General features: G+C 38.3%; 2 protein-coding genes across 4 annotated transcripts in view; one reads left to right on the forward strand and one right to left on the reverse strand.

Moving 5' to 3' along the window:
• ART3 (ADP-ribosyltransferase 3 (inactive)) overlaps positions 1–8,100 on the reverse strand; it is a 184,352-nt gene extending 176,252 nt beyond the window's left edge. For both annotated transcript variants that reach the window (XM_058296721.2, XM_058296716.2), the window contains exons 1-2: positions 7,998–8,100; positions 6,727–6,821 (exon numbers count right to left, since the gene is read on the reverse strand). The gene's annotated coding sequence lies outside the window, so the exon portion shown is untranslated. The remainder of the gene's footprint in view (positions 1–6,726; positions 6,822–7,997) is intronic.
• A 1,585-nt stretch (positions 8,101–9,685) lies between these two features.
• CXCL9 (C-X-C motif chemokine ligand 9) lies at positions 9,686–13,807 on the forward strand. 2 transcript variants are annotated; one of them, XM_004472577.5, is made up of 4 exons: positions 9,686–9,827; positions 10,966–11,092; positions 12,400–12,484; positions 13,606–13,807. In XM_004472577.5, the coding sequence occupies exons 1-4, from the start codon at positions 9,764–9,766 to the stop codon at positions 13,708–13,710; spliced, it is 381 nt and encodes a 126-aa protein (XP_004472634.1). In that variant the 5' UTR covers positions 9,686–9,763; the 3' UTR covers positions 13,711–13,807. The 2 variants fall into 2 exon arrangements, with proteins under 2 accessions (XP_004472634.1, XP_058152761.1); XM_058296778.2 differs by lacking the exon at positions 9,686–9,827 and adding an exon at positions 10,790–10,856.
• Positions 13,808–15,375: the final 1,568 nt, after the last annotated feature.

Consider the following 15,375-nt stretch of genomic DNA (forward strand, 5'->3'; position numbering starts at 1 on the left):
TGTATGTTTTCTGGAGTACAACAAAAATGTTTATAATTAAGAATTATATATTTCTTTTTAAAAAATGGAATTATGGATAATGGCATGTCTACATCTAGCTAAATCTTTCAAAATAAAAATTTTTATTTTAAATAGCAACAAATGAAGTTTCATAAATGACATGTGTAAGTAGCTATAAAGTAACAAATACAACAACGCCAGAGGAAGAAATTAAGAAAGCAAGAATCAAAGAGAATATACCACAATGTCAGACATCGTAACATGATTTGAATATGTTAGAGACAATTTTCAAATGGGAGCACTACCATCATTCCTACCAGAGAAGTACATTTGAATCTTGGGATGAGAGGCAAATGTAGTTTGAAAATGCATATTCAATTTTATAATTTGGTAAACAAAAGAGTAACAACTATTATTTTTATAAAATAAACTACAGAAAATAAAATATTACACAATCTTTTTGTCTGGTGTAGATTCTCAGAAGATAGAATGAAAAAGGTTTTAGAGCAAGCTTTATTAATAATGGTAAGTTTGTTTGCTACAAACATAATAGGCATTTTCAGTTTCAGAGGAAGTATATGTTTTATTTTTAAATCAAGTCTGATTTTTGTGGTTACTATAGTATAATACACAAAGGGGCCTTGAGTTACCCAAAGCTAACTTTTGTTACAACCACTATTTTCTCTATCTCATGACTTGCAGATCCTCGACACTACAAGATAAAAAATAGAGCATTTTCCAAAAAACACCATTTAGATTTTACTTGTGGCACCATTAATTGGTGAGATTTAGAAGGGAGTGGTTATTAAATTGTAAACAAAGATATATAAGAACAAGGAATAAAATTTTTACTTATTTCAGGTTTAAGAAGTTGCATGTATTGCAAAAGATGGTATTCAACTTTCTCATTTTAACAAAAGGGTCCCAAAAACTTGGAATCTGACTTTGATTCAGGTTTCAAAGATAACTTTCTGAAATTGACTTGGATAAATTGTTACCCTAATGCACAAGAGCAAGCTTTGTGTGTCGCCCCAATTCTACTGACATATATTTATAAAGATGTGTTTTCTACCTTTCTGATAGTACTACAAGGTCAATATTTAAAGTGTTCAGCACTACACTTTCCTCCACTATACCACCTATATTTTTAAAAAATTTCTGTGAACAAGATAAGGCTCACATTGTTATCAAATCAAACTAATAAATATGTACTAGTACCTTTTTTTGTCTGGTTTGGTTTTACTTGATTTTTCTATTTGTACTAGTATCTTTTAAGGTAAAAAATATTTTTCTTCTAAACTTTTCTTTTAAAGATGAAAGAGTTTATAAGAGGATAAATGATTTTAAAATTATGAAAGGACTAGGTTAAGTCTATTTTTTAAAAGTAATCTAAAAATTACCAATGACTATGAGATTATTTTCTATCTACTGACCATATATATATACACATATTTTTTAAAGATTTATTTTTAAATTTCTCTCCCTTTCCACCTCCCCCCCCCCGACCCCAGTTGTCTGCTCTCTGTGTCCATTCCCTGCGTGTTCTTCTGTGACCACTTCTATCCATGGCACCAGGAATCTGTGTTTCTTTTTGTTGCGTCATCTTGTTGGGTCAGCTCTCCATGTATGTGGCGCCATTCTTGGGCAGGCTGCACTTTCTTTCGCGCTGGGCGGCTCTCCTTACGGGGCACACTCCTTGCGCATGGGGCTCCCCTACGTGGGGGACACCCCTGCATGGCACAGCACTCCTTGCGCGCATCAGCACTGCGCATGAGCCAGCTCCACATGGGTCAAGGAGGCAGGGGATTTGAACCGCAGACCTCCCATGTGGTAGGCGGACGCCTTATCCATTGGGCTAAGTCCGCTTCCCTATATTTTTAAATTCCAAAAAACATCCACAGCATCAATTACATTCCTTGTATTAGAAGTATACAGCAAGAAAATATAATAGAAATAGAAAGAAATTATATTCATAAATCTGCCAAACAATTTCTAAACACACAATCTAGTATGTGATATTCAAGACCTATTTATCGAATACTCTAAAACCTAGTGAGGTTACATTAAATTTAATAACTTCTGGTCATCAAAATGAACCATTTAAAAAGTGAAAAGTGAAGCCATAAATTAGAAGTTTTGCAACTCATAAAACTAACAAAGGCTTAGTATCCAGAATATATAAAGAATTCTTACAAATAAACTTTTGAAAAAGCACAAATAGCCCAAGAGTAAAAAATGGTCAAAACCTGAAATATAAGGACAATATATAAAAAGATTAAACTTCTTTAGTAATTAGGGAAATGCAGATTTAGAACCACAGTGAACTATTAGATTATATCTTAACTACACTAACAAAAATTTTGATCAAACCCAAAACTAGAGAGACGTATATGATAACAGCAAATACTTGAAAGAGGTTCAAAAGAGAACCTTATTATACATTGCTGGTAGAAGTGTACATTGGAACAGTCAGTTTGGAAAACAATTTGTTACTATCTTATAGCATTTCACATTGATACTTTATGATCAGCAATTTTAATTCTATTCCTAAATATATACCCCTAAGAAACTCATTTATGCGTCCAGGAACATGTACAAGAATGTTCATAGCAGCACACTACTTCATAACCAAAAAAAAAAAGGGGGGGGACTTAAATGTTCATCAATAAGAGATGAACTTACATAATATTATCTTATATATTACACCTTATATAAGATGAACTTATATATTATATAAGCAGTGAAAAATAATGGCACCAATGCAACAACATGCATGAAGAACACTATGATGGTTGAAAAAACAAGTCCCAGGGTACTTCTAAGGCATGATAAAGCTCCCAAAAAAGATAGCAAGGATAAATCTTTTTCAAAATAAAAAGAAAGGAAACAGTGACTACAAAATCCAGGTTACCTGGGATAGGGATGTAATAGAACGCAGGGCAGGAATGATGTACTACAGAAGGAATATAGAAATAGATACAAAGACTGGTACTAGGATTGCAGGGATTCATTATTATTACTATATTTTATAATTTACAAAATTCTTTTGTGTGTATATATATATTTTTAAATGGTTAGCTGATTATGGAAAAAATAAATAAAAGGAATTTTCCTATGAGTCACGAGACATGCCCAGTTTGCAGTTCTGCCTTAAGAACATAACGCTGAACTTCTGCCCCCAGGTTGAAACTAGTGGTTCCTTATCCTTGTTTTCTCCCAGGTAAGACTAAATGACTCAATGTGCCCACAAAAAGTCAAAGGAGGCAAAAGGCATAACTGAAACTTTGGATCACATTAATCAATATCAATACACAAGAGGAAAGTCCAGTGTTGACCTCTATCCCATATAACAGTGGTTCTCAAAGTGTGGTCTGGGGACAGCTTCCAAGGGATACCTGAGACTGAAATTATTTCCAAATACTATTTTTCTTTTCACAAAGGGGTTATGAAATCAAAAATTTTAAGAACTACTGACCTATACTACACTTTCATTTGTATTTTTATTTTTTTAATTTATTTTCTCCCCTTTCCCCCTCCCCCCTCCCCCCACCCCGGTTGTCTGTTCTCTGTGTCTCTCTTTGCTGCATTGTCTTCTTTGTCTGCTTCTGCTGTTGTCAGTGGCACGGGAATCTGTGTTTCTTTCTGTTGCATTATCTTGTGTGTCAGCTCTCCGTGTGGGCGGCGCCATTCTTGGGCAGGCTGCACTTTCTTTTGCGCTGGGCGACTCTCTTTATGGGGTGCACTCCTTTGCACGTGGGGCTCCCCTACATGGGGGGCAACCCTGCGTGGCACGGCACTCCTTGCACGCATCAGCCCTGCGCATGGGCCAGCTCCACACAGGTCAAGGAGGCCCGGGGTTTGAACCGCGGACCTCCCATGTGGTAGGTGTACGCCCTAACCACTGGGCCAAGTCCACTTCCCTATACTATACTTTTAGACATGTGCCGATCAACCAAAAAGTCCAGAGGAGCTTAGCATGATGGCAAGAGGAAAAGTAACCAGGCCTCAGAAGGTTGGAGGAACTCAAGTCTTTTCAGGCTCAAGAAGGCTAGACACAGGGTTACAGAGTCACATCTGCAAATAAAATGGGTAGTCCCTGAAGTAGTAAAAGACCACTCAAAAGCTCCAGAGGCTAGAACTGGATCAGCATGGGTAGTCAGTATACAGAATTTTCAGACCTTCAGATAAAATCTGTAATCACAGGAAAAAGTGAGCTCTTACAACACTGGAATTGAGAAAGAAAATTGAAAGAAAAAAGACAAAACAGCTGACTTAGTCAATAAAGCAGAAGAAAATACTGAACATATCTTTCCTCAAGCTACCAAAGAAACTAAAGAAAAGCTAGTCTCTTTTTTTATAAAAGAGACATATGAGTACACAAAGACAGAAAACAAGTGGAGAAGAAAAAGATATTTTTAAAGTAATGGGACATATATAAAACAAACTTGGAAAGCAAACAAATTATCTTTTCCTGAGTATAAAACAAAATACAACAAAGATATACTTGTAATACATAGTTTTAAAGCAGACAGTATATTTTATAGGCCATGCAAATTGATAATAAAATGTTTTAGGGAAACAAACAGCAAGCATTTTGAGGAAACATTTTTAAATAATATCATACTTTCACTAAAATCTTTTTCCCTTTTTTTTTTCCTTCTTTCTTTTTTCTTGTTTTGTTTTTATTTATTTCATCTTAGTCTTTTAAAATAAATTAGGGGGAGCAGATACAGCTCAAGCAGTTGAATGCCCACCTCCCACATGGGAGGTCCTGGGTTCAGTTCCTGATGCCTCCTAAAAAAGACAAACAAACAACAAGCAAACAACAAGCAGGCATTGGGCAAAAACAATGAGCAAATAACAAGCAGACAATGAGTTTAAAAAAGTGGAAAAAAAAAAATGAGCAGGGAGTGAATGTGGCTCAAGTAGTACTGAGTGTCTGCCACCCACATGGGAGGTACCATGTTTGATTCCCGCTGCCTCCTAAAGAAAAAAAAACAGACAAGCAGACAACATGCAAAAACTAAGAGCAGCAACAAGCAAAAAATTAATTAAAATTATACAGTTACAGTCATCAAAACAATAGATTTTCAAACGTTGTTCAAAAGTATATCTGAACCTCATGTGTGATGAGTACCAAAATAACATAGAAAAAACACTAACAAATTTTGGTGGGAAGGTTAATATATTAATTTGGATATCAAGTAACTTAAATCCACACTTACACACAGCTGGCAATAATTCATAGAAAGTAAAATCTTTTAATAAATAATAACAGCACTGTTTTATTACTGTAATATTAGGAACAACTGAAATAACCAGCATTCAGAGAATAAACAATGTAGATAAAAAGAACTGTTTCTATAAATATAAAATAAGATTAATTAAAAGATACTGTTTAGTGACAAGGTAAGGCATGTACGTGTATGAGTTAATCTCTTGGGTTAAATTCTTCAATGTCGGGAAGCAGATTTGGCTCAATGGATAGAGCATCTGCCTACCACATGGGAGGTCCAGGGTTCAAACCCAGGGCCCCCTGCCCCATGTGATGAGCTGGCCCATGTGCAGTGCTGATGTGTGCAAGGAGTACGTGCCATACAGGGGTGTCCCCCACGTAGGGGAGCCCCACGCACAAGAAGGGCACCCCATAAAGAGAGCCACCCTGGGCAAAAAAAGTGCAACCTGCCCAGGAGTGGCTCTGCACACTCGGGGAGCTGATGCAGCAAGATGACGCAACAAAAAGAGACACAGATTCCCAACGCTGCTGACGAGAATACAAGCGGACACAGAAGAACACACAGTGAATGGACACAGAGAGCAGACAACTGGGGGTGGAGGAAGGGGAGAGAAATAAATAATAAATTTAAAAAAAAACAAAAAAAACTTCAGTGTCTCCTCACCACATAAGGATTTACAAGGCCCTTCATCCCCTCGTTCTGCCACATGTCTAGCCTCATCTCTCACCATTCTCCCATTATTACCCTACCCTCCACCCTTGCAATTTCCCAAATTTGGCATAGTTTCTCATGCTCCCTTCTCAAAATGCCTTTCCCCCACCTTGTTCTGATAACAAACTTCCAACTTCCAATCAACTTCTCCCTTCCAGACCTAATTCAAATGGCTCCTCTGGGGAGACCTCCCAGCAGATCAACCAAAGCTGCTGACTCCTCTATGCCTACAATAACTTTGTAGGATTCTTTATCATACTACTTCTCTTACAGTAATTGTTAATTTACATGCTGCATTCCCCAACCAAACTGAGGGCAGAGATTATTCCTATTTGTGCCCCCAGAATCTACAATAATAATAAATAGCTGATAAATAAACTGAATGAATGGTAAATAGCAAACGTTTTAAAAATGTAGATTTTTTTTGTAAAGTTACTTTAATATTTTAAATAAATATGGATATTTAAACTAATTTATTGACCTTTTCTCCCTTTTCAGGATAAATTTTCTTTAAGCTAGGCAGCAGCCTCTTAATGATCAGGTTACATGTCATCAGTCTATGAGAGGACTTGCCAAAAGTTACGGAGCAAAAATGTTGAGTTACTGCTAGCATTTAGCCACAGCTGTCCTTTAAGTGATGTCCTGACATTCCCTCTCAGGATAATTTATTCACAGATTTAACCTTTAGATGGGAAATACACTTTAGATGGGAAATACAAACCAGGAGGTAATATAGTAAGATCAGTGAAGGAAGTATGAGTTCCTTTCTCTTAGTTACCTGAGACGTAGACAGGACAATGAACTTCCCACAACTTTGATTTGCTTGCCGACAGCTGAATAAATTATAATACTTTGGAAGTAAGGAACAACTCCCTGTATAAAGGAAAAAGAGAAAAATAAGAATTTTAAATAGGGATTTCTGAGACTTTCAAGAAATAAACCCTTTTTCAAGTAAGTGTCTTCTAACACTAGCAGCAGCTGCAGAGAGAAGGGGAAGTCCATACTAAAAAAATTTCAACCAGCCTGGGGTTTTACTATGAGAGAAACTTCCCTCTCACGAGTAAAAGTTAAACTTTTACTTTCATTGTGACAGGGCAGTTCACACTTTGTACATAATTAAACAAACCATTCTGACTCCATAACTAAAAAGATAGAAGGGGAGGTCCAGGGACACATGTGAAAACTAAGAATAGGCCCAAGGTTTTCCGGGGTCACATCAGTATTTGGTTCTCCTGGGACACAAAACTGTAATTTTTTAAGGCAAAGGATGTTGAAACTCTTGTCCAAAGAGAAACTTGGATAATACATGGATGTCAAAAGTCATAAACTTTGGCTCCTTTTCCCGGGACTGTGAGAAATGTCTGCCAACAGGCTCTCATCAAGTTTCTGTTTCTCCTAAAAGCCCTGTCTAGCCATAAACTCAAAAGTCAGTGGATTTTCTTCTTCCTCTGCCGTGTCAGGAACTTGTCTTCTCTGAGAATTTGCCTAACAACTTTCCAAAAGGAGGCCTGGGAAAACAAGCGTCTGAACAGACCTAAACTGAGGGCAACTGCCCCAGATTTAATTTCTACAGGCCGAGCCTGCTCAGAGGTGCCCTAGCAAGCAAGGTCCAACAACGGGCTAGGCAGATCCAGAGGAGCCCTCAGATTCCGCTTGTTAAGAGAGACATTTTGCTCCTCTGGAAAATAAATAAGACCCGGCCTTGAGCGACTCCTAACTGACCACGCCACCTCCTTTCTCTACGCCAAGGGGCCTCTGCCCCAGCCGCGGGCGCCCACTGTCGAAAGATTCCCCGGCCCCGCCGCCCCCTCCAGGCTTGCCTGTGGCTTTCGCCCCAGTAACCATACCCTTCTGGGATCGTTCCCTGCGGGCCCAAACCCCGCCTGCCTGCTGCTGCCACCCACGCCGCCTGACGAACCTCGGAAACCACCCTTCGTTCCTGGCGTCCCGCCTGCGAGGCCCCCGGGGACGCAAGACCCCCAAGGGAGCAGGACCCTCTAGGCCCACCGGGCGCCTGGAAGGAGAGAGGCTGAGGGACACAACCACTACCTTTCCCAGTTGGGCTTCTCCTCTTCGGCCGGATCAGCGCCGGCGGTAGACAGCCGGTCGCAACAGCACGGAGAACAGCGGCTGCAACCTCCCCACAGAAGGTTCTGGAAGCCTGTCCACTGGGCATGCGCAGTGCACGCGCCTCAGCCCGCGGGGAGGGTACTGGTCCTCAGGCTTTGGCCAACCGCCAGGCTCACGAGCCAGGCACAGCGTTTTCGTGCACTCACTGTCTCCTTCACTCGCTCAGCTACACGTCTTTATTGATCACTTACTGTATGCTAGGCACTGTGCTCAGCCCTGTGTTCTGAATGGACCTTCACAGTGGTAGCGATGGAGGGAGATGTTAACAGTAGAATCAGGGATAAATCTAACATGGCCATGGCTAACGGCTTAGTGAGGAGAGGCACGTAGTGCCATGAGAGCATATGGCGGGGAACCTGACCAGGGTGGATATCAAGGAAATCTTTCCTGGGAAAATGATGCTTGTGCTGGCAAAATTTAAGGTGGATAAGATCTGGGGCAATAGGGTGGGGTAGAGTAGAGTGAGTAGCAGCCACAGCATTCCCGGCAGGTAAACTGCATGAGCATTGGGAAGGAGCATTGTCCCTTTGAGAAACAGAGAAGGCAGGGTGTTAGGGACAGAGAGTTACGCAAAAGAGACTGGAATTGTGTCAGGGACAGACCATGCTGAGCCTTAAGTCTTTATCTTAAGAAGTGTGCATCCTTTTCTCTTTGCTACAAAAAATAACCACTTAAATCTGTGATGCTTTGCAGTTATCAACGCATTCCTGCCATGCATTTATCTTAAAAATAACCTGTGAGATTAGTAATATTTTTCTCAGATGAGAGAAGTGAGGCCCACAGAAGTGAAGTTATTTTGCACACAGTCATTAAGTAGCAAAGCTGGGACCTGAACTCAGTTCCACCATATGCATGGCCACAGTCATTATAAAACTTAAGGAAAACCAAATGAATAATGTTCATCAACAGTCACCACAAGTTTTCGTTAAAAAAGAATTCTGTACTTTTCTATTTAGACATTAGTAATTCATGTAGAAACCAGATCAAAAATGAGCATCCTATGGCAGAAACTGCTAATATCCGCTCTCCCTTTTTTCATCAGCATGCATTTTCGAGGGGAGGGGGTCTCTATTACTGCTGTCAAGTTCTTATTGTGACTAATAAAACCATTTAAAAATAATAAACTGTAGCAACAATTACATAAATAAAAAGAACTTACCTCTATTAGAAAATAACCTGCTCCCTGAGGAAATTAAGATGCTTTAAGTTGCTGAGTGGGCAAATACAAGAAAAAGATGAATGTAGCTATATAGGATACAGAAGGATATTAAGAGGATCTGAAAGTGTATTAGATATCTGGACTTTAATATTTCCCATCTGGAAACCACATCTCCAACTCTTGTGTGGCATGACACAATTGTATTCATTACATAACCTATTTTTCACCCAGGTAAGCAGCTATGAGTGTGCTAAAGGCTGTCAGTGATGCTAGTTTCACATCCCTTACTATAAACCACCCATTTATATGAAATGGAAATAGAAGATGAAGAAATTCCCTTGGATCTGAGAGTAGGGTTTCCCCCAACACAAGTTTGTGGTCAATTTAAGCTTATCCAGCCAATCACAGATTAGGAGGGAAATGGATTTCCTAAATAAATATGATTCCTGGGGACATACTCTCTAAAGAATTTCTTAGGCTTGAAATCCAGTACAGGAGTGATTCAGTAGACCTCTGTACCCCCACTATGAAGAAAAGTGGTGCTTCTCTCTTCTTGGGAATCATCTTCCTGGTTCTGAGTGGAGTTCAAGGTAAGGGGTTCTGGTTATATTAGGTTATATAAAGTCAGAGATGTGAATCACTATAAAAGCCTCTTGGTTCATCCTATAGAGATGTTCTGCTTGCATCAGAAAGTGACGTGAGTCATTCATAAAAGCTCCTCAGTGATGTATGTGATCGATTATCCAGAGTTTATAACTTGTACCTACCAAGTCAAATACAAGTCTTCTCAGTCTATGGGTGTGAATTCCTGGCACATAGTGGGTGTTCAATAAATATTTGTTGAACTGAGTGATAATGAGATTAAAGATTCTTTCTCCTCAATTTCATGACCCTGATGTTACTTCTTGATAAATGTGTCTGTGGTTAGCTGCTTAAGGATCTAATAATGAAAGAGGGTGTCCCTAATCTATTTAGTAGTTACCTTTGTTACCTTGGAAAAGTTACTTTTCTTCTCTTTAAAATGGAGATTTTCCATTATATCTGTTCGACCTACCACACCATGAGTGGCGTATAGTAATCACTGAGTGAGTAGATGTCAAATGAATAAAAGAATGAAGGAATGAAGATAATGTAATTTAAAGGGTTTTGGAAAATGAAAGCACTATACAAAAGCAAGGCAGGGGGATCAGGGAAGTGTGCAGATGGTGGTGATAATTGGTTATAAGCAGAACTTTCTGCTCAAACCAACACCAACTCCATTCTACAAAGTGCAGATAAGAATAATGAATAAATGAGTAATCAGGGCTTTGGGAATTGTTTAAAAAACTGTGGCCCGCATATCACAAATGAATTTGCACGTTAGGTATCTTTGTGCCTATTATTTAGGTGTTCATTAAATATTGTGAAAGTCTCTTTTCGTGTTAATGTTGTAAGTTATGCCAGTTAATAAATAGCAAGATCTTTGGACTCAGAGACACTTAAACTAAACTCTGACCCAGTCCCCTAAAAGCTGTATGACTTTGTTATTTACTTAATTTTTCTGAACCTTACCTTCTTTATCTATAAAATGAAGATAATACCTACTTTAAAAGTTTGTGGGGATCATTTGCCAAAACTCAGTAAATGATAGCAGTAATTGTTATTTAGTCAAATGGATCATTTTGGTGGATCTCCTAAATTAAGACATTCTCTTAAACCAATATCTTCTACCCTTTCTCTTTTCATTAGGAACTCTAATAAGGAAGAATGGACGCTGTTCCTGCATCAACGCTGGGCAAGTAATGATCCACCGGCAATCTTTGAAAGATCTTAAACAATTTGCCCCAAGCCCTTCCTGTGAGAAAGCTGAAATTATGTAAGTAAAAACCCACCCATCATGCACATGCCAAATTGGAAAGGGCATTAAATTTTGGATGAATATTAACTTTGGAATCCTTACCCATGTATCTACTTAAAAGTCAGATTAATCCCTTTACAAATCTGGTCTTTCTTTTCTTCTCCTAAAAAACAAAGAACTTTTTTGATAGAAACCAGAAATTACAGATGATATATTGCAAAGTAATAAATGCTCATTGTAAAAAATCATTAATACAGATAAACCAAAAAATAAAATATAAATCACTTATAATCCTACCATCAGAAACAAATTCTGTTAACCCCTTCCAAATCTTCCAAATATATATACACATGCAAAAGAAAGCTATACTCTGTAAACTTTTTTATAATCTGCTTTTCATTTAACATTATCCTTAACATTAACATCTCAAACTACTTTTTTTTTTTTTTTTTTTTTTTTGAGGTACTGGGCCAGGGATGGAACCCAGGACCTCACATACGGGAAGCAGGCACTTAACCACTTGAGTCACATCCACTCCCCTCAAATATTTTCTTATGTTGTAACTCTTCTCTCATAATATCATTTTCCCCTAATAACATCATTTTAAGGGCCAAATTGTGTTCTATCATGCGGATGTACACTACAAAATTTATATGACCAACCTACTATTTTTAGAAAATGTAAGTTATTTCCAAGTTTTTCCTACTGAAATCATCTGTTATTGTAGCAATATTGTATCTTCAATTTTTTCCTATTACTTTGATAGAGATAGAATTGCTAGTTTAAAGGATATTCATATTAAGTCCTTTGATATCTAAATCAAGGATGACTTATAGATTGGCTACTCTTACAATCAGTCCCTACAGAGAAATTAAGGAAAAAAATCTATAAATTGTCTTGGAAGTACTGATGTAGGTAATATTTAAAGTTCAGCCAGTTTATTGTATTTTAAGTATTTTCACTGGAAAAATTCAGGAGAATTCATGCTGATTTTCATTATTTCTGCCAAAATGTGGATACATTGACGACTTTTCTATTCTGCTTCTTCACTTGAATATAAATAATAGTTTCCAGCAGTATAGAACAATATATTAATATAAGTTTCTCCCATGGTATTAACCTGCTGGAATTTAAAAATTTGTGCTATACAAGCAATTCATTTGTCTACACAGTCACTTAGAAAATAACAAGGCAGGAAGAAGACTGGAAGTCTCAGATATTTGTAGTGATAATATAAATACATTCTAGTTGGGAGGTTGAGTTCTCGGGTAGAGATGAAGCAATTACAAGGGAAAAAAAAAATCATGTTGCTATTTCCTTGGCAGTGCTACATTGAAGAACGGGGATCAAACATGTCTGAACCCAGATTCAACATATGTGAAGAAATTGATGAAAGACTGGGAGGAACAGGTTGGTGAAAAGGATTTTTTCTTTCTTTTAGAAATCAACTTTGGAAGACAAAGAATTTGTACAGCTCCTTTAAGAATACATTTTTCATTCATATTATTGTGCTTCTGTTTAATTCCTGGAATGATGTCACCATACCGTTGTAAAATTGTATCCCTGCATATCACTTACCTCTCTCTCCCACTAGAATGTGTATTCCATGAGGGTGGAGAACTTGTCTTTCATATTCAATACAATAAATACGTATTGAATTGAATGTTAGACACTGAGGAGACAAAGGTAATAGGATATGGTCCCTTTGCTCTGTAGTAAGTAGAAACAAATATGCTAACAGTTATGGTATAATATGAGATATATAAAATAAAGATATGTACAAGAATCCTGAAGGTTACACAGAGGAAGTAGTAATGAACTTTGCCTAAAATGCAGGGTGAGTATTAAGGAAAGCTTCTCCGATCAGGTGACATTTGGTTTGGGTCTTGAAAAATAAGTAGTTAACCAAAAGGGTAAAGACAGAATGAACAAAAGTATAGATTGAAACAAAAGCTTTTTGTGTTCAGGGAGCCACTGCTCATGTGACTAGAGTTTGTGTGGAGGGAGTGAAGGGATTGAAGTAAAAAAGTAGACCAGACCAGCATGGGAAGAATCCTGTATGATATGCTAAAGAGTTGGACTTGAAGGGCCATAGAGTGTGTGGTTTAGGGATTTAGATTCTGGAGTCTAACAGACTAGTCATTCTGCCACACACTAGCAGTGAAACTTTGGGCAAGCACCCTCCCTCTCTAAGCCTCAGTTTCATTACATGTAAAAAATGAATGGTAACTTGTACCTACCTCAAAGGGTTGTAATAGGGGCAGGTGGGTGGTAAGCGGGGCAGGGTGATATAGTAATGATCCAGGAGACACTGGAAAACTAGTGTATTAGAAGGTGTTTCCTCCTTCTCAGAGCGAAGTAGAGACTCAGAAGTAGCCTCTTGGAGAGAGAAGTAACTTTAAACAAGTTTTGAGGATCAAGAAAGACAGGAGATTCCAAAATAATATAAGGAAGGAAAATTGATAATATAATACAAGGAAGGAAAATGAGAAGATAAAGAAACATTATCTACTTTTTCCCTCTCTTTACAGTTCAGGCAAAAGAAAAAGCAAAAGAAAGGGAAAAAACATCAAAAAATCAAGAGGCTTCTGAAAGTTAAAAAATCTCAACATCCTCATCAAAAGAAGACTACCTAAGAGGTTACTTTACCAAGTGTTCTGTATTGAAGTTTGTTGTTTTGTTGTGTGTGTTTTTTTTGTAATGAAATAATTCCATAAGGGGAAGGTGTCTTAATATGTAAGCGTGTTGGTTTGACTAAAAAAGTTAGAGCATTATTGTGAAATTATAACTAAAGCTAGAAAGTTGCTTTTAAAATTCAAATACTAAGAATTGTTAGAGCCTATAGTTTTCATTGTTTTTCTACTGAGTTTTATCATACATAAGACCACAATCTTAGTAACACCCACACCTGGACAAATGCTTACACAACCACATTCCACAGCTGCTGGGAGAGTAGCCCTAGGCTCTTGGGACACTAAATGCAGCCTCCAGAGAGCATTCAGGACAGCCAGCAAACCTCAAATCTGTCAGCCTGCCCGTAAACCTCGCATCTTGGAATTGAGCAGGAACTCGCCAAGCTCCCTGGCTGTCGGCATCAGCATTTGAGTCAGTCTACAAACTTCCAACACACTGTGTCTGAGCTATCCATGCTGGTTGTTTCTGGGAGATAACCAATGCTTGTCTTTCAGAACCTTCTATCTGGGTTTCTAGGTCCTCCATAACGTGATTCCATCCTGCCCAAGCCGACCACTTTATTTCTTACTATTCACCTTTGCTTCCGTCAAGCCAGTTCCTCACCCTCATACCACATTTCAATGTCTGTCTCCTCTCAGCTACACATGTCATACTCTCTCATTCTCCTTCAGTTACTCTTTTCTCACCCTTTCCCCAGCAGGCCATGGCATGTCTTCTTTTCCCCACTCATTCTCACTTGATCCAGTCTTCAAGGTTCGGCTCAGGTCCTGAGTCTTAAATAAAACCTTTCTGGACACTTGAATTATCTTAAAACTCCAACTTCACTTATTTTCAGTACCACATGGGTGAGCACTTGTTATCTAATTAATTTTTATGTGTTTATTCTGTCTCTCGAAGCAGATTGTCAGCACCTTGAGAACAGGAAGTGTATATTCCCATGAATCTGCCACAATGCCTACTATACTGTGTAAATAAGTTCTGATTAATTTCTTAAATGCACTTGTTATGGGGAAGAGGACAGCCTGACCCATCACCTCAGAGCAAGGACTAGTTGTTTACTGATTGCTCCCTGCTGTCTAATCGCTGATAACATCTTTTACTCATTATTTTCAGCCCACTATCACTGCAGGGGCAGGGAATGAAGTAATATCCTCATTCTATGAAAACAGGATGTTAACTTGGCCTCTCCAGCAAATAAGCACATGTTTTAAACACTTGTGTATATTCTGAGATGTTTTCTTAAACAGGACACATAAAATCATGGAATCTTTCCATGGGAAGGGGCTTTGGAGATCAGCTAGTGTACAACCTTTCCCGAGCCAATACAAAAATTCCTTCAATCCCATTCGTTACAAACCTCAGCTTCATATGATCTGACAAAATTATTACCCAGATTCTTGTAAAAACTCATTTTAGGCAAATATGAATTTCACTGTCAGTTTAACTTGTTTCAGAGTTTGTAAAGTATTATGATTATTAATTTCCACACCAGCTCTCATGAAGAAAGGGGGCAGTAAGATACCAAGAGCTCGAGGAAGCAGCAAATGCTGTTAGATGGAGGTACAGATGGTACCCAGTTAGCCCCTGCAGGGCTTGGAAATCCCTAA

Source organism: Dasypus novemcinctus, chromosome 1, assembly GCF_030445035.2.
Source record: "Dasypus novemcinctus isolate mDasNov1 chromosome 1, mDasNov1.1.hap2, whole genome shotgun sequence".
NCBI lineage: Eukaryota > Metazoa > Chordata > Mammalia > Cingulata > Dasypodidae > Dasypus > Dasypus novemcinctus.